The 20,216-nt window shown below is 36.3% G+C and overlaps 1 protein-coding gene across 2 annotated transcripts in view; it reads left to right on the forward strand.

Annotated features, from left to right (window-relative positions):
- Positions 1 to 20,216, forward strand: part of ARHGAP10 (Rho GTPase activating protein 10) — a 144,843-nt gene that overhangs the window by 69,930 nt on the left and 54,697 nt on the right. For both annotated transcript variants that reach the window (XM_051619965.1, XM_051619966.1), the window contains exons 11-16: positions 2,969 to 3,050; positions 4,516 to 4,558; positions 5,825 to 5,890; positions 11,283 to 11,357; positions 16,572 to 16,659; positions 17,872 to 17,930. In XM_051619965.1, coding sequence (XP_051475925.1) covers positions 2,969 to 3,050; positions 4,516 to 4,558; positions 5,825 to 5,890; positions 11,283 to 11,357; positions 16,572 to 16,659; positions 17,872 to 17,930 — 413 coding nt within the window. The remainder of the gene's footprint in view (positions 1 to 2,968; positions 3,051 to 4,515; positions 4,559 to 5,824; positions 5,891 to 11,282; positions 11,358 to 16,571; positions 16,660 to 17,871; positions 17,931 to 20,216) is intronic.

Raw genomic sequence — 20,216 nt, forward strand, 5'->3', positions numbered from 1 at the left:
AAATGCAATGTGACCAATGCTGTCAGGCCCCTATGTCCTGTGATTCCTAGTGGTCTGCAAATATGTCTGTGATAAGGATCATATGCATGTGAATAGTCTTAGGTCAGAAGCTACGGCTAGCCTGCTTGGCCAAACTGGCCTGCCTGGGGCATGCCTGCTTCTGGAACAAGCAATGAGTAAAGGAATGCAAAACTACCACTGCATCTGAAAACTTCTAGGTCACATGGCAGATGACAAGATACTAATATACAGATCAGGTGGCTTTTGTCATAAGTCTACAGCATGTTTTGAACTTGCATTGTTGATTTGAGGAGGATGTGGGTTAACTATGTGGGTTAACTATGTGGATTAACTTGTGTTCCAACAGTAGGAAAGGCAGTAAAGTTTTAAACTCTTGACATGAGCTCCTTTTGGGTCATTGTATTGGTCAGTACGAGTAAGAAATTTCAGACTGAGTCTGATAAATTTGCAAAAAAAGTACTATAAGAAATGTCAGTGTATCCCCCTCCGTGTGTCATCTCTGCTCAACGGGGTATCTGGAGTTTGAACAGAGATGGATGGAGAGTAGTGATTTCTTGATCTTGCAAAATGTTTTTTCATTCTCTTCTCTGGTAAAAGTGGGAAAAATCTAATCCATCTTTCTGTCCAGATATAATAGACACAACTGATCCACTGTGACCTTGATATCAGACATTTTTCTTTTAATAATATATGTGTGTAGCACTGAGATGTTCCCATGGAGATTAGTTCTGTGCTGCAGGCAGTTAGCTTGTTTCCTTGGTATCAGTTCAGGGCACACTTATCCCTGGGCTTGTACAAGTTAAAAAATAACATACAGATTGATGGCTGGCCATAGGGTTTTCTTTGTTCCTGTGCTATGAAAGGAGGCAAGATTGTAAAATTTAAAGAAGGACTTTTCAGTAGCAAATGTTCAGCATTGTGTGTGACTTGAGAATAGTTTGAAGCCAGCTGAATATTTAAAGAACTTTAATTTTTTCTTTACACTTTGATACTTATGACTATAGGCTCTGAGGGTGCAAGGATCCTGCCTAGGTCCCTGGAAAGTGCTTTTTTTTTTTTTCACTCCCCCCCCCCCCCCATTTTTTGTACTCTATCATGCTTCATTGGAGGTGACTAGTGGTAAATATAGAGAAATTTGTATCTTAAGGAGACAGCAGAGGTCTTTCAGGGTAGGAAACTACTTCCTATTGATAAAGAGCTATATTTCTGAAATACGTCTTGGATTTTAATTTTACAAATACAGGGCAAGGAGGAGGGAAGGCTTTGTCTCTTTTGACTTTAAATTGAAGATAAATAAATAATGTTTTGTGCAGTATAAACTGATTTTGATGTAATGCCTCCAGGTCCTGCCTCTAGGCCCTTTGATACTTTTGACAGAGTTTTATAGAGAGGAAGGAAAGTTTGCCCTGCTTGAAAGTAACTTGTTTGATTTTAGTTGTAACTACTAAAAGAACGTAGACAAAAAACCACCACAAACAAACAAAAAAAAACAACAAAAAACAAACAACAAATCAGTGTGTGGGCTTTTTTTAGTTATTTTAGCTGTTGTGTTTTTTTTTTTTTTAACCAAATGCTTAAATTGTCATGTGTATGATGGTTGCAGCCCTGCAATACTAGCAGACCAGTTTGCATTGAAAAAAGCTGGTATGGCTTGAGAAGCTGCTTTGTGTACTCTTATTACTAATGTAAATATTAGCTTATTTTAGTCATAAGGGTTATCAGTTGCAGAAATTAAGGTAAGGCTTCCCTTACCCACTCTTAAAAGCTCAATATCTATCACTGAAAACAATAAGAGTTTCAATTTTTTCCCACTTCTTTGATTGCTGCCATTTTCCAAAGTTATAGTTGGGTTTCCTGAGTTTAGATTGCTTTGCTAGAGAGTCTGTGTGTTCTCACACGTCTGAAGAGATTTTGAGCAAGAGGTATTTGTACCTATGGAGTTTTACACTGAAATTAAATTCTGTGGTTTCATAAAATTTATGGCAAGGTGAAAACAAAATAGAAATATCTCTAGTTGTAAAAATATGAGCACGATGTGTAGAGTATTAGTGCTTTAAGTAAAAGTGGGATTTGTACTTGTTTTTCCTGTGCAGTTGCTTTTGGATAACATTTTCCCCTAAACATATTTTGCTACTTCGAGACAGATTTAATACAAAAGAAAGAGAGAGAGAGAATGTTATGAATTAGTTCTCTGTTTCTATCCATCTCTATATAATGAGATTTAAGAATTTGCCAAAAGTATTGGCAGGCTGAATATAATGACTTTTTTTTAATTGGCAGAAAAATAATTACCCAAATAACTGATCTGCTTTTAACTCTCTTTGGTTGTACACTATGCTGAATCACACAATTACTCTTATTAGTTTCATATTAAAGACAAAAGTAGATTTATGTTAATCTCTGTTTACTAATCTCTACATCCCACAGTTGTCCATCCTTGCTTTTTAGGGAAGTCATAATAGTGGAATTTTGTAATGAGGCACTGCATTAAGATGTGATTGTTTTTTATATTTACTGGAAAACTACAATAATTGTCTCTGCTCTAAAGCTGAAGACTGCATATCCAATAAGTTGACAAAAGCTATTTTTTATGTAGCAGCACAGCAATGAGAGAGCAAGTTTATTTAGAATTCAGAAAACTCAGTAACTCCCAGCAAGTGTTGGAATCCACAAACTTTCAGCAATGAACTGTTTCAAATAAATAGTTTGCAAATTGCTTTCACTTTCCTTTTTCCTCCCACTCCTTCCTATTTCCTACTGTGTTTATCAGTTCTGTACCTTTCTTTTATTTTAAAGATGAGCAATGTTCAGTAATTAAGCAAAAAAAAACAACCCAACCCCGACTTCTAGGACATTGTGCTTTTGCTTGTAGTTGGAAGTAGAATTTGACAAGCCATTTGTAGTTGCTGGTGAATGCAGTTACTCTGTGTGACTGGTACATTTGCAGGCCTGGAGCTCCTGTGACCATGCAGGCATTTTCTGAGGAAGACAGGAAGCTGTGGATGGAAGCCTTGGATGGAAAAGAAGCTGTAAGCATACTTTTTTAATAGTAATTTATAGCGTAATAGAGAAATTATCTTGCCCTCTGCTCCCTGATCCCATTTATGCAAATGATATGTTCAATGAAGAAAGAATAAAAGTGAAATAAAGCTGAGGAGAGATGAGTAATTTGGTAAAGCTCAGTGTAGATAACTGCTAATGCTGATATATTTTTCATTGGAATGACAGCATCGATTTTTATAAATGGCTTCCCATCATAGTGATGATATTGGCATTCTAGTAAATGTCCAGTATAAGGATGTCCACTTAGCCTTATTCTGACATACTGCATTCTAGTGGCAAGAAAATAATAATAATAATAATAATAATAATAATAATAATAATAATAATAATAATAATAATGATGATGATGATAATAATAACAACAATAACAACAACAACAATAATATTTCCTTGTCAAGGGTTTGACATTCAAGTTGTACTTCAATGTGCTTAATTTCTGCTTCACATCAGAAAATGGGTCTGAACTCTAGGGAGAACTTGCAGTGGACTTCTAGTACCTGAAGGGGGCCTACAGGAAGGCTGGGGGGGGACTTGTTACAAGGGGTAATGGCTTTGAACTGGAAGAGGGGAGATTCAGGTTAGACATTAGGAAGAAATTCTTTACTGTGAGTGTGGTGAGACACTGGAACAGGTTGCCCAGGGAAGCTGTGGATGCCCCATCCCTGAAGTGTTCAGGGCCAGGTTGGATGGGGCTTTGAGAAACCTGGTCTAGTGGGAGGTGTCCTTTCCCATGCAGAGGGATTGGAACTAGATGATCTTAAGGTCCCTTCCAACCCAAACCACTCAATGAATTGCAGAATTGAAACTCACTGCAGGTTATTCCTATAATAATTAATATTATATTGGTCTTGTGGGCCAAAAATAGGAGTGTTTTCTAGTCAATGACATGATCACGTGTCTGTCTCCAGTAGTTGGCTAGCAGTAAGTTTAAATTACTTCATTGTTGTAAAATTCTTGTGTCTTCTGCAGAAGTGCTTGTTACCCTTCCATGTTGTCTGAGCTGGAGTCCCCAGTAAACTTTAAACTTCTGGGAATGCTGAGCTGGGATATTAATCCCAGGATTCATCAAAGCAGTTCACAATGATTTGAGTGAGCTTTTGAACTACGGGGAATTAACCTGCAGAGAACATAGGAACATGGAACATATAAATCACAGTTAATTTCAGTGGCTGTAACTAACATTGTTCTGCTCCCCAAGGAACTGTGTTGAGAATTTTTTAAAAAATTCACCTCTTAAAAAGTGCAGTTATCTACTTTCTGAACGAGCACAGGCCTCTGGTCTTGCTATTAGAGCTGTTGTAGTTAAACATGGTATGTTCTAGCTGTAAATAGCTGTATTTATACCTACGGGGCATTAAGATTGAGGGTGTCTTGTTTCTGGTTTTGCAAAAGTCTTTACAATAATTTGTCTTTTTACTCTTTTTGCGTTAGCTGTTCATCAATTTGAATAGAGCAAATGCAAAACGAGAGGGAAGTAAGTATTTAAATTACTATTAAAGCTGATTTTTTTGTTTACATTTTACAACTGAGAAAGGCAAAGGTAAATTTTTTTATGTGGATCCAATGTAATTAAATATTTTACTAGATTTCTGAATATACTTTGTGGATTTTATAATTAATGGGTTTTCACAGTAACGTAGTTTAGTATATAGGTAAGAATTGTAGGACTTGACATAAGCTAGAGAAACACTCTGGTTTTGCCAATATACTTCATGCCAGAAATTGACTCAAAAAAGGGTTAATTTGTACGTAAATGCATCACAATTTCTTAATCCAGATTGTGTACACACATCTGTCATAATACATAAGTATAGTTTTAAAAGAAATCACAGCTGAACATAAAGGTCAGCAAAAAACCTGAATGTGTGCATTTAAAATATAAAATGTAATATGGAATAGAAGATTACTTTCTTTAAAAGGTATCAGCTTTCTTCTGTTAGCAAAATATATGAACCAAAGCAGTTATCCTTACTACATTTATCAGGCAATTTATGCTTGCTTTTTCTTTTATTAAATTGTTGGTTAAAGCTGGATCCTGATGTTATTAATAGAACTTTTTCCACAGTTTATTATTTTCATGGTGCAAGACCATGTCCCCAGGAGCAAGAAGGCCAGATGAATGGGGGAAGGGCAGTTTTGCAATATAGGCTTTTAAATGTGAAGAAAAAAATAAAATATGAACAACAAAGGAGTGCTGGATCTCAGCTGTTATCCTGTTAATGCATCTGTGCTTATGGAGTCAGATCATTAACTGCTGTGAAATGATATACATGTGTCCTGTATCTTAAGTGTGGGAATTTTTTTGGCTTAGGCTAGGACTCAATAAAAGCCCTGCTGTTGATGATTATGTTTTTTCATCATAAGTACTTCCTTGTCCCATTTGGTTAACTCTCAGATGTTGTCGACGTTGCAGTATATACTGTTAAATTCCATTTTGCATCTGCCAATATATGTACCTAATCAGAGATCCTATTCTTCAAAGGCTGCTGCTGTGAACTGATTTGGTGAAGCCACTAACACCAGAATGAGCCTGTACTTGGGCTAGACAGCGTTTTGAAGGAGAAAGGGGGAATTTCTTAAGAAAAAATGAAGAAATACTCCAGTTGCAGAATATTTACAGTTTGCCTGAGAAGTAATAGCTACGTGATAACTATATCCACATACAGTCCAGCCGTATTTTTCAGTAAAAGACAGCAATGTCATGGTGCTTAAAACTTTTCAAACTTTTTTTTCCTTGCAGGTGCACAATTGGACAAGATAGGATTCACCATCATCAAAAAGTGCATCAGTGCTGTAGAAACACGAGGTAATGATCAACGCAGCCTGGTTGTGGAGGGAGTGGAGTAGCTGCTCTGCTCTTTGAGGAGGACCCATGTGATCTAGTCCCGTGTAGATTGGTGAGAAAGACTTAACATGGTAGATATTACACTGATTACACTGAGCTGGGCAGAAGCTTCCTTCTGTCCAGCCCCAGCCTTTCCCTCAAGAAGTGCATTTTTAAGAGGTGCTTAGAAGGGTGTAATAGGACATCTCTTGACAAAGGAAGCCAATGTTCATGAGAAACAGCTGAGAAAAAAACCTGTGAGTTGTAGGCAATTCCTGTACCTTGCTTTGCTGTTGTAATAGACTAATTTTAGTTTTCCGTTTGTGGACTTTGGAGGTTTTCTGTTCAGTCAAGATGGAAGAACAGAAGCTGAACAGGCAAAGTGAAAAATGAGAAGTATTGTAGTAGGTCTGGTGGAGTTAGTCTCGCACCAGAAACAAAGTTGCTGTCAGGTTTACTGTTGCATATCCTCATTGCTTTACCTGTAAAATTGGATACAGAAGAGGGGTCAGTATGCAGACAGTTTTCAAGAGGTAGTTGGGGATCATGGCTGTGGAGAGACTGTGTCACACACCCCTTGTAATCTGGACACTGGATAGTGTCAGCTTTTGATATTGATGCCATGTGAGGAGACAACAATCCTTGTATGGACATGCTGAAATGTGAGGTGACCAGCCACTCTGAGGCTCACTGCGTTGTATATGATACTGTGTGGAGAACTTGTTTGGTTGTATTTTTTTTAAAGAGGTGAAGAGATTTAAATATGTAATTAGTTACGGTGTATTTCTTGGTTTGTTAAAAGAGATACTGACATTTGTCTGAGTGAATTTTGTTTTCCTCCTGAATTATTGACCTTCCTTCCTTCTCCCAAAGGGGGGATATACAATTTTTCAGGAATAGTATATTATTTTATAGAGATATAGAACTGCACAGAAGTTTTTTATTTTTTTATATCACAGTCAAGCTCAAATGAGGTAGCTGAACACAAGCATGGGTTAGTCACACTTCTTGTCAATGCAAGGTCTTACTTAAAAGCAGTGTCTTCCACTTATTATAATATTATTAGTAAGACTGAGCAGCCTTTGTGATATTGAGAATTTAGCATTTAAACAGCAAGAAGTGTCTGAAATCCTTTTTCTCTTGGACATTTTTGTATTAGTCTTGTCTGATGTTATTCCAGATCAGACCATATTCTATCTGGTGTTACTTTTGTTCATTCTCTTCTTTCGAATATTTTTTCAAAGAAGGTCTGCCTGTCTTACCACATAAAAAATTTCAGTTACTGGCATTTAGAATCTGAATATTTTAGCTGGAAAACACTGCAGATAGAGCTGGCATCCAGCAAATAAGTTGCCTTCACTGCAAAACCCTGCCTCAATATAGAATGGATCTTCTCTTTACACTGGAAGAGACAGACTTTAGGAAGAATTCCTAAAGGATCAGTTTCTGTTTTCTGCAGAACCTGCAGGACCTTCTGCTGATGTCTACCAAGCTAAGCAAAATGGATGGTCAAGGGAAAATTCAGTTGTTTGCCTCAGAGAGGTTTGGCCAAATAGTTTTATGATGAAGAAAATCCATCTTTCAGGCTGCGAATTTTGTACATATACACGTTCTTAGAACAATTTTTACTTGATTATTGCACTTTAATGATAACACATCAAAGACAAGTTATGTTCAGCAGAAGAAAGCAGGACAGATGCCTCTTCAGAGACTGTGCTTATGTGCCATGTTTTTATCTCTTTTAATCATAATGGGTGTGAGGATGGCGTGGGTGGAAAGAGAGGACAGTCTAGTGTGGGTGGAAACTGAGATTAGACTTGTCATGTCATAGCAGAAAAAGTCTGGTATTCAGAGAGAGAAGAGCATGAAAGTGTTATTGAACATAAACTTGTCAATGGCTAGGGTTTTTTTTTCTCAGTTACGTTTGCTTTTATAAAGCCAAGAAGGAAATTATTTGCTCTGAATGAGCAGAGGAATCAAAGGCAGTGCCTTGGTGAAAATGTATGTACGTTTCTGATTCAGCGTTGCATTATAAGACATTGGCTCTGCTTTACCTGATAGGAGACACTGAGGCATCAAGATAATGCAGCCTGTCTCACAAGTACTGAGTACGGTGCTGGTTGGATGTGCACCTGTGTTTTGTCTCAGAGCGCCTTTTTGGGTTCTGTTCGGAGCATTTTATTTATAATTCTGTACTGAGAATAATACAACGGGGTAAAAGTTTATAGGACCATCAAGGAACTTTTTGCATTGATAGTAAAGACTCTGTGCATATTTTTGTGTGCAAGAAGTTGCTTGTACCTTCTGTGAGGATGTGGTAGGTAAGTGTTTGCCAGAGCAGTGTTTGTCTTGATTTTAGAACTTCCAGAACTGCTGATCTGAGCGGCAGAGAGAGATGGCAGCATCGAGCTGTCTTTCCAGTCTGTCTGTTCATGAGAAAGATGGTGAAGAGGAAGCAGAGAATCTTTTCACGTAACAAAAAAAATCTGACATTACTTTGAATTTAGCGTGTCGCTTCTGTGGCTGTTTCTCTACTGTGGCGTTTGATATAAAAAGTTGTGCTTGCAGCTATATTACTAATCCGTGTCAGCCACATGTAAGATGCCAGCCACGAAGTAAACTTGTCTACATACCTTGCATACAGTAGTACTATTTTACTTACAATACCTTATTTTCTTAAGCATGTTTTGCAAATTGTATACCTGTGCCAAATTCCAGTATCAGACAGCCAGATATCTTGAGATAACGTAAATATGAAGGAAATTCTGCTGCGTGGTTTAACTCCTCAAAGTTGCCAATAGTGACTGGTTGAGCCGGCAGACACAGCGTCTGAGCCCTTTAGCGTTTTAGTCGGTGGGAAGCTATTCCTTGCGATGAGTCATCTTGTCAATTGTGTTCTGTGAACGCCAAGCCTTATCAGTCTTGGGTGTGCTGAAGATCTGAAATGTGCAGATTAAATCAGATATGGTATTGTTTCAAACTGGGTTTATGTATTTGAAGTAAAAGATGATTTGAAGGTATGTTTACAGGTATCGTTTAAAACTATGTTGAAATATTAATTCCTCTCTGCACTTCTTGACGTCTGCTTGCAATTAGCTATGCTTTTTTCAGGTTGATGAATTTGAAAGTGATCAATTTTCTGATAATTACTATCACAGAGCCATGATTATTGCTGGAAGATCGTCTTAGCTTCAATACTGCTGTAATTTTAGAGACTTTTGCATATCATGTCCATTCCAATACTGAGCAGTAGTTTCTGTGATTTGGCCTTAATTATTTTTAAGCCTGTAAATGTATGGGATCAGCACAGTTGGGATTCTCCTGATTTTAATGTTAGAAGCACAGGAAGTCACAAAATAAGTTCTGAGATAAGCAAAAGCTGAGCTGTATTTGACTTTGACAGTGTTTCTTCAGCTTTTTAGCTTCTTGCATAGGATACAAAATGCTTGTTCTATGGCACTGAAAGTAGTGGAGGAGATTGTATAAAAAAACGTGTGATGCATTAAAAAGCTTGGTGCTACTTTTGTAAAAGAATTTTCCTGGACTCCTCTGAGAAAGTTGAAGTAAAAAATAATTGCTGCTCTCAGGACAGACTTGTAGTGCATCCATGTTTGGAGTGAATCAAATAATATAATTTTTTTACTGTTGGCAGTCTTTAGGTGGTGTATAGCATGCAATTATCACACTGTTGTTCTGGGAATCATTAGAAAACTTAATTGGTGGGGTTCATATTTTGAGAAGAATAGTAGTGTGGCTGCATAGCTGTTTTGCTTTTTTTTTCTTTTGTGCACAGATAAACTGCAAGCATACTCTAGAGTTGTGTTTTTTGGTGATGACAGGTGAAATACTGGAGATCTAGTTTACTCTGTTAATTTGAGTCAGCTCTGACTGTGACATCTAGGTTAAGACTCATCATTGTTACAATGGTGCCTGCATCCTGGGGAAGGAGAGGGGTCAGTTTTGCCCAGTTGGAGCAATGGCCCAGGAGGCTGCAGACTGAGGAAGAGGAAGGGGTGAGAGAAAAATTAAAAGATGTAGCAAGGGGTAGGCAGGAGGAAGAGGCAGAAAATGCAGAGTTCTCTATATTTGAGAATTATTGCCAAGTATTATGGTGGTGTCTGACAGTAATTCATTAAAAAGCTAATGATTTTTACATCATGTAATATTTATTTGGGAAGAAACTTCTCATATGACTGGTTTTAATTTTCTTTCTCTGAGTTGGAACAGTTTTGTATTGAAACTGAGAATTCTTCACAAGTCTTTCTTTGTTGAAGGATATTTTTAATAAGAATACCACATAATCTGTTACTTGAAATTTTTTCCTTAGATTAGAAACACAGGTATTTTGTGGCATTTCTACTTGTCCAGGCCAATGTAGATATAGAGGTAGTGTATTGGTGGTGTTTGTAGATGGCTGCTTGTTATGTGGCCTCTCAAACATCCGTGTCAGCTTGAGGACTGTAATATTTTACATCCCACTATATGAACACTGAAACAGTGCAGCAAACAAAGACCCTTTTCCTTCCCTGACCTTTCTCTCCCTCACATTTTCTTTCAATTTATGTTCATAGTTTTACTTCCCTGCAGATAAAACTGAATGTGGTAAAGGAAGACAAGAGGTAGAAAGAGGTTGAGAAGTAAATGTGTGTGAGCGGATAGAAGGGCACACAGGAATGACAGGAAAGTGGTCCAGTGTCCACATGAAATGAGAATAGGGGACAGAAAAGACTATTCTGGTTATAGCTACTCTATTCATCCCAAGCAAAACCAGAAGTACAGATTTCAGTAATCTGTGGTGATGCCTCTGGGCTTAACTAGTATGTGTACCACAGTGGGTTGGAATGTGCCTTGTATCTTCAATGAAAAGCATTTACAAAGTTAAAGAAATTTTGAGGACTGGGAATAGGCTCAAGTTTTCCTTTATTTTATCTGAACTCTTCTTGTCAGCCACATATTTGGAAAAAAGGAAAATTACATTTATGAAAGAAATGTTACTTCAGCATTTGTTCAGTTTTTGCAGTATTAGAATGTGCATGCTGATGTATCCAAAATGTAATTTAAAAAAATTGAAAACAGCCAGTGATTTTTTTGTTGTTTTTTCCCAAGCAAAGTTTTGTCCCTATTTGATTTTACTCACAGTTTCTGAAGTGGAATTGAGGTACATGAAACCTTCATCAAAACATAATGTGAACTTATCTTAGAAAGGCAGAAGAACAAAAGGATTATTGCAATATTTTATTTATTATGATGTTCTTATGATTGTGTTAATACTATGTAGTCTGTCTGAGAAGAGTTTATTGCCTGGGTAAAAGTTTTAATGCTAAATCTGTGGTTGATCTTCTGCCTTGTTTTTGCTTCTCTTTTTGCACTGTAGGTATAAATGACCAAGGATTGTACAGAGTTGTGGGGGTGAGTTCAAAGGTCCAGAGACTTCTGAGTTTGTTGATGGGTATGCCTCTCTTTTACAATATTTTTTTCAATGTTTTATTTAATGTTTTACTGTCACTATTTAGTTTTAAAACTATCTGCTTGTTGTTGTTCTTTATATGTTCTTTATATTTAGTTTGCTTTAGTTCATGCAAATAATCCCCATATCATTGTAAGTTCCCCTGGTTTAGCAAGACCATAATTAGTTTGTAGCAATAAACTGCAAGATCTGCTATGGAACATACAGGAGCAAATAATGGGCTTTGTACAAGGTTGGCATGATATTGAAGCAGCCTAAGTTGAATGGTCTCACCAGAAAATTCAAAACACCAAAGTCAAGAAGGTTTGAAGCTTATTTCTTCATTGTTTGAAGTTTCCACCTTTCTTCTCCCTTCTTTAAGATGTACAGGTGTACACACCCACGTGTCTTTAGTTAATCATTGTGCAAAATAAGACATTTAGTTTAAGCCTATTGGCAAAGAGGTCTGTTGTTTAAGAGGAGGAATATGGTATGTGTGTTAATAATAGCTATGTACCAAGGCGGGAGACAGATGGAGAAAGAATTTGTTTCTATAAACTTAGTAGTATAGCTCTTATATGTGGGTAATATTTTGGACTCTGTTAGACCCAGTTAGCCATGTGTCACACATTTAAGATTTTTTTGATTCATAAAGTTATTCTCAGAAACATTTTTCCTCCTTTTCTTTCTGGAAATTTTGATGCATCTTTACTCCCAATGATTGTAGTTCTCTTGCCACTCTGCTGTCCTGGGGAGGGGAGGGGGGAGAAAAAGAAAACAAAACCATGGACAAGAAATAATGGGACCTGGATGAATCCCTTGTCTGCCTGATATCTCTTACCAAAGTAGTAGCCATGACTGCAAGATGTGTCGTGTTTCCCAGTTTCTTCTCCTGAGCACTGACAGTACATGCAGTCAGACAAGACCACTGGGATTAGTTCATTTTTATTGAGCTTCCAAACCTGTCACTTGACAGCAAAGGTCTGATTCTCAGGGATTCATTGGTATGCAAAGAAGCTTGTTTGCAGTTTGCACCAGGCTCTTCTCCAGAACCATGCATGCTCCATCTGTGCTGATAACACAGTGTTCTTTGGCACTGCAAACTGGAGGAAGCCAGAAAGTGAATTCATTTCATTACCCCAGACATTATGTGAATGACAAAGCGCTTTTATATTATATGCTGCTGTCAGTTCAGTGCCACCTGTAAGACTTTTTTCTTTTCCTTCCTTTATTTTTTCAAACAGGCTGTCTCTTCAGAAATGATAAGACATCAGGCTTGAGGACCTGCGTGTCATAACAATCTGTCATAATGACCTTGCTAAATATTAATTTACAATATCTTACTTTAATCAATATTAACAGCAGCCTGTTCTCCATTAATGCACATAAACCTGCCTGTATCTTTAAAGTATTGCAACAAAAGACTCTTTTTAGAAATACAAACTGGGATTAATAAAAATGACTGATCTGTAACAGAATCTCATGGTTATTTATCTGTGTTGGAGTTAGCCTCAATAAACAATAACCAGCTTTAGCCATTGACCATAGGAGGAATAATGTGTTATCACTCAGAGTGTCTTGATTAAATGCATTTGATATCATAAGATGTTTTTCAGTTTTGTTCTTACTGGCTTAGTAGCTTGGGCGTGCAGGTCTGGCAGGCAAATTTTCCTCTTTGCCATTAGTAGTATCCAAATTAAATAGACTCAGGTTGCCAGTGGTTCAGTAGCAGCTGGAAGAGTTTACTGGCGATTCCAGCATCTGCTTTTAGTTATTTTTTAAAATTAGAAACATTTTTTGTCATTCACAAGATTCATATATTTATTTGAAGGAGGAATACAGTGGTATCAAGGTGAGGCAAAATACTGAACAGAAAAAAGTTAGGGTGCAAGCAGGTGCTCTTTTTCAGGTGATTTGTTGAAAGTGATCCTATCTGTGCTCTTTATCTGTCTGTCCTCAGGGAAGAATAAAGAGGGTTTCTTTTTGATATACAGTGGTACAGAGAATTTAAAATGACTGATTAATCTTTAATCCTTTGTCTCTGGGTATACTTTTAGATATCCTTTTATATGAAAAATCTTTTCAGAATCATAAAAACCTCATATTAACTTTCTGTATTTTAAAATGTTTGATAAAATTTCAAAGTATTTTAAGCTATGTATCATTGACTATGAGGTTCACAATCTGAAAGGCCCAAAGTGCAAAAAAATCTTCCAAGTGGTAACCAGGGACATAAAAGAATGCAGTTTTGTTTCCTTTTCAGAATATTTTCTATAAAATTTGGGAAAGTACATGGAGAGTCCAGGTAGTATGAGAAGATCGACATGTTTTCTAATACTGTTAACACACAGATTTTAATCTTTAATGCAAAGATCTAGTGAAATTATCTTCTGTAAAATGAGGCTCAGTAATTAAATGCAAAATTCTGCTTACAAAAAAGGTTAATTTTGCAATTAACTTAAGTCATTGAAGTTTACGTGTAACTACCATTGTGCTATGGTGATCTATTTTGCAGTAATAATCTTGTATAAATTTAAGTGAGGCATTTGTAAGGAAAACAGTCATTTCATTTAAAGGGAAAATGTTATATTAATCTACTATTAATTTGTACTCTAGGTGACCCTGCTCTGGCAGGGGGGTTGGCCTGGATGATCTTTCAAGGTCCTTTCCAACCCCTAGAATTCTATGATTCTATGATTCTATGATAATCTGATACCTAATTATAAACAGGGATATGGAGTTAGGACTTCTGATGTGATGGGAATCTGTTATAAGCAATTCAGAGTGCATTGTCAGCCATCAGGAGGCTCAGTTCTTGAAATGCATCAGGGACCAATTCCTGTTTAAACTATGATCTATGTTATGGTTCTGATGTGGCTCATTTCATACAAGTTGCCCACATGGATTTCGTACAAGATACTACATAGGTCAGCTTTCATACGGACCCTTGCTTGTGGTAAAGTGACTGCTAAGGACTTGGAGTTTCTGCTGAGTTCAGTTTTTGTTTCTGATACTACCTGGGGTGAAAAATGCCAGATATTACATGTTGCAGAAAACTTGCAGGTACCTCTGCCTTTTCAAAACCAGCAGCATTTGAAACAATGACACTGAATTCCTTATTACTTTATATACAGTAAATGACAACATGCATGCACTCCTAAAGTGGGCATATTGCATATGAAAGCAGAGAGAGTCTCCACCTAACCTAGTTTAGAGAACTGGACTGTGTATAAACTCTAGCTCCCTTATTGTCAGAAAGATTTACATAAAATTTAGAGCTGATCTGTCAAAAGCTGTTCCATAAATGTGCACAGTTATTTTTATATGTGTAAAGTTGCCATTCAGTGTGCAGTGGCTGCTATGTGAACAAGTAGCATAGAAACTAGAAGAGGCATTTTTGAAATCCCAGTTCAGATTCCAATTCATATAATGGCTGGGGTTGTTTGAAGCAGAGGGAAAAATGGAGCAGGAGCATTCAACTATATGGGGTGGTGGGACATAAAGCTATGAAACCAAAAGTGAAAATAAGTTTTTAGGTCTTGATGGCTTCTACAATCACACTAGGGCTGTCAGGGTTGGTAGTAGGGTCAAATTTTGGTTGGTTGGTTGCTGTTGTTTTTTTTCTATTGTGTTTTCCTCCCCTCTCCTAAGAGGTAATGAAATATTTCAGCAATACTTTCTATCTTTATTTTTTTTGAAGAGGCTTGCTTTGGAATACAGGCACTTGTTATTTTCATCTCCAAATTCATCAACAAATTTCATATAACACATCCTTTGACTATAAACGAGGTTGATGATTATGAAGCAATTATTTAAAAACTCGATAATAGATAGTGGTTTAGTAACAAAATCCCAATAGATTTCACTAGTTTCTGATGTGATGGCAGTTTTTATTTAATTAATTCAGTAGGAAAGTTTTATTCTTAAAAAAAAAGATAATTTGAACACAGAAAAAGCTAGCATGCTGAAAAGATAAAAAAGAAACTGTTTCCTGAGACAGTCTTGAATATTTTGGTTAATGGTTGGCTAGTGATGATTTGGTAGAAAATGTTATCTGACTTGTATTTTAAAATGAGATTTAAATAATTGATATAATGAGAGAGAATATTCAGTTACAGAAATAATTGCTTGGCACAGCCTTTGGAACAGAGTTATTTAGTCCCAGTAAAAAGACTGCACCTTTAATCAGGGATCCTAATTTGATTTTTTAAATGTCTGTCATTTGTCTGACAAGCAAAGTAACAAATGAATTCTGAATTGTATGAACTGGTGAACACGTAATCTGTGTCAGCTACTGCTGTAGTTTACTGTAGTGTCTGACAGAAACATGCAGCAGTAATATCAACAGGCACTCAAGCACTTCAGGTTACCAAACACTTTGGACTAGTTTGGCTATATACCTGTGATCTTCTTGTGTCAGGTAGCTATTGCATCCTATTTTGAGGTGAAAAGGGTCTTTTTTTTTTTTTCTCTCAAAAAAATATTCCAGTGGGCTGTGTTGTTTTCTGTGTTCTTTAACAATAATTTGTCACCTGGTGGGTCGTTCAGACATATGATGGTTCAATTTGATCTGTCATAAGACTAACTAACCTGATAAAAGATGAGAGGAATTCTGTGAACCTGACAAATGGCCAAGCAAGCAAGTAGTTTTTCCCTTCAGCTAAAACTGATCAAGGGAAGCATTCAGGCTTGTAGTGGTAACTTACTGATAGAGAAGGGTCCTTTTTCTACTTTTGAAGCACCCATTAAAGGTTTTCACACAGTCAGGAAGTCAAACTGCGCTTTGTTGGCTGTTCTCATCAGCAGTCCAAAATAGCAGTTTACAAGAAAAATTGTGGAAAGAGTTAAAAAAGATTTCTCAGTGTACTTGCATTTTAAATAATGAAAGAAAAGAGGAAAAGATAAGTTATGCTTAGTGGGTCTTTTTTCTAAACTGTTTCTGTACATATTTCTGTGTTTGTCTACATAATTCTGTTTAATTAAAGGTATGAAAATGCCAATTGCTTTAGAGATCTTTCTATATAAAGTGATTTTTAATCCTTCATTAAAGAAAAAATCAGCAGGAAATACTTTAAAAATTAAAATATGAAAATTTAGAAACTTATAAAGAGGTTTGGATATTGTTATTGGATATTCAATGTGTTCCTGTTCTTTTGGGGCATACTGATTTAGAATTGCCTTTTTCATGTCCCTCTTCTCTTTCTGATTGCTTTCTAGATGCAAAAACTTGCAATGAAGTTGACCTGGAAAACTCTACAGACTGGGAAGTGAAAACAATTACTAGTGCTATGAAGCAATATCTGCGGTAAGTCAGTCTCTCATCTGTTTTTCAGACTATGAGTTCTGTGTTCCAGTTCTCCTATACAGTGTATTAAACTATGTTACTTAATCTTCCTATATTTTGGAATGCAGGTACCTTTTGTGTAAGTACTGTGTTTATTTGTCTTGGTGAAGCAAAATAATTTAGCAGTACTCAGGTTCATATGAGGCAAGGCCCAAATGTTTTTATGTTAGACAAGTAAGCATTTCACTGATGGTTTGGAAACATGAATTGTTAGTAAACTTGCTGTGCACCATTACTGAAAGTCAGCTAAGATTGTTAAAAGTGTTTTTTGCCTTGTATTGTTTTAATGTGGTAGAAGGGAAAAGGTTATGAAATGGTTAATATTTTCCTCTTCCTTCTGGCCCTTGCTCTGATGTTGTAGGTGCAATAGTAATAATATCTTGAGAGTAAAAAATAAGACTTTCTGTGTTCTTGTAATGTAGCACAAATAGAGTATTTTTAATCAAAGAGCACTGAAGAGCTATTATCAAGATGAAGTCTCTCTTATGAACCACAGGAAAGAAAAGAAAAAAAATAAATTAAAAAAAGTGCACATGATGAAGTATTTCCTGCCTACGTTATTTCCCATCTGAGTGTTTACTCCAGTATTTCATAAGCATCAGTAAATCAACTTAATACATGAAGGTTTTAACTCTGATGTTTTAACTCAGATTTCCATTATTCAGTACATTTTTTATTGATGACTAAGCTTTTCAATTTCAATTTTTCCGTTTGAAGTGCTTTAGAAGTTTGATTTTTGGATGGCTGCTGTTCAGCAAACTTAACTGTTTTAGGACCTTATTTCTTTCCAGTAAGGCACTGACTTGTGATTCTTTATATTTTAAAAACACTAATGAAGAATTAATTACATAGTACGTGTGCACAGTCTTCATCTGAGAAACAGTCTCGGTGTTGTAATTTGGAAAGGTGCCTTATGGCACCAAGGCCAACCAAAGTGCTTGTTGGAAGTGTCTCTTCAGCTTGTGGAAGATAATGAATGTATTTAGTCTTATTTTCCTGGTAATACCAAATTTGCCATTCAAACTGGAAATAATTAAATTCAAGGGCCACTGTAACAATGGTTTCCTCCAGTGTGAAGGTTATACTACTGAATGTTAAAAAGGTTTCCTGCTTAGAGTAAATACAGATAGAAAAAAATATAACTGAATTTATTATGTCATCCTTGTTTTACAGAAGCCTTCCAGAGCCACTGATGACATACGAGTTGCATGGAGAATTCATCATTCCTGCCAGTAAGTATATGACTGTAGTTCAAATAGAAATCTTTCCTTACAGTACTGATGTGGCCTTAGGAGCATGGTGCAATTTCAGAAATTCTTCAACCCAGTAAAGATACAGGAATAAGAAATGTTTTAAAAATATGTAGGTTTTTAACTAGTGTTCAGTTATAGTATGTGCCATATATAACATGTCTGTTGACAGACAAGCTTGTGACAGACTTAGCATAGTGCAATTTTTACTTTTGTGGAAAAGCTTTTGGACAGACATTGTAAATATTCAGTCTTATTATCTTAATTACATAAGGATTAACATCTACTTAGATTGCTGCTGCTTTTTTTTTTTTTTCCTTCCATTTATAAAGAGCATGAAGCTTAGTAGAAGGAAATACACTAATTCAGGCTCATTTGGATACTTAAAGCACAGCTGCTGGACCCTTGTTTTCAGTGCCTCGTTAGCTCTGTATCCAGTCTGGCTTAAATATTCCTCAGATATTAGTAGGAGGCAGGAAGAGCAGACCAGATTACGCTATGGCAGTTTAAATACAGACTTGGAGAAGGTGCAACAGCATTTGTAGTTCAGCTGTATGGTATCTAATGCACATGGAATTTTTTTGGAAAAGGATGGAGGGAAACTGTGTAAGAAAATTTTTGGCAAAGTATCAAACGGATATTTAGCTGATTTTCCTTCCAGCCTGTAGCACTTCTGGCAAGCTGTGGAAAGCAAAATTAAAATAAACTTTGAGACAATTGCTTTATCTTCTTCAGACTGCTGTAATAACTTTCCAGGTCTACAGAATGTGTTCACTTGTGGTCCTTAATTCAAAATGAGAATTAGCCAATGAAATTTATTGCCAAAGCACATCTTAGAGGCCAAGAGCTTAAAAAAAAATATCAGCATGCTTACCGAGATGGTGAGTTTGCTCATTTGTATCGAAAAGTGTTAGTTTCTTGACCTATGAAGTTTTGTCAGCAGTTTCTCACTTTATTTCCCACTCTCTATTTTATAGTCTGGCTCAATAAAAGGATTCAGTTGAAGTTACGTGTTTTAAATAGTGCAGTGTTCATAAATAGTAAAGAATGTTGTGGAGGGGCTGATTATATGTAGTGGGGAGCGAAATTTAATCAACATTGCAAATCTGAGTTACAGTATACTTAAAAATAGGTAGTCAGTGTTGTTTCCTCCGTTGGCTATAAAAAAAACCAACAACACCAGGAAAAGAAAGGAATATCCTTTTCTCTGAAACTTGCAAGTGGGGAGTGGGACAAAAATTAAAAAGGCTCTCCTTTCAATTTTCCTTTCATTATACATATCAGTGTAGATGGAAACTGTGTAAGCTTTGACTGTATCTTGTGATTAATTTGCTTAGCCATTCTTTAATTAGGGTTTGTGATTTCACATATATGTAAAATAATCTTGCTTTAAAGGAAGCTTCTGTTTTTCTGGTTGCCTGAATTTTGATTAGCTGACTAGAAGCTAAATGTTTTGCATTTTTTGTAGCCTTTTGTTTTGTTTTTTAACAATCTGTGCAGGGGAGTTCACTGCAAAAGAATATAAACCCAACCCTAAAATCTGTAGCAATATGCAAAGAAAAAACAAACAAATCTGTAGCAATATGCACTGAGAAATACTTCTTTAATTTTCTATGAAATACACTTAACAATCAAAATTGTGTTATAGCAAGATGGGACCTGATGAGTGGTCTTGGTGTCAAAACTTCATGCATTCAGAGTAGATACTAAATTTTTCTTTATATGTACCTTGTACTAAGTGTGATTATATACAAGATAAATGCTTTCACTCCTCTCATTGTAACCACTACTGAGATGTAATTTTGTGATTTAATATAACTTTGACAAATAGGAAGAGGGACTATTTTAATCTTTTACAGATTTTTGTTTTCATTTGTGTACTAGTGAAACCTGTAGAGGCCAAAAATTATTAAATTCGACATGTAACACACAAAGAGAAAAGGCCTCTTGCTTATTTTTACTTTATTTCTGTACTGTACTAGAGAGGGATGCTGTTGTTATTCAGGGCCTTTTATTGAAGTAACCTCACTCAGTAGGTTTTTTGCATTATTTTTCTTCTGTGTCTTGACAGTTCATTACATTTTCTCTTTCTGAGCATATGAATCTTCTGTATGTGTTGTCTTACATGGTTTGCAGAGTAAGGTGGCAGAAATACATGGTCATTAGCGTCGTGGTGCCAACAAACCTGAGTGCTATGATGAGGACAATCGGTTAATGATGCTAAAATGTAAAGTTCCACTGTGGCACCCAGTATCATTGCTTCTTGCC

The sequence above is a fragment of the Apus apus genome, chromosome 4 (assembly GCF_020740795.1).
Source record: "Apus apus isolate bApuApu2 chromosome 4, bApuApu2.pri.cur, whole genome shotgun sequence".
Lineage (NCBI taxonomy): Eukaryota > Metazoa > Chordata > Aves > Apodiformes > Apodidae > Apus > Apus apus.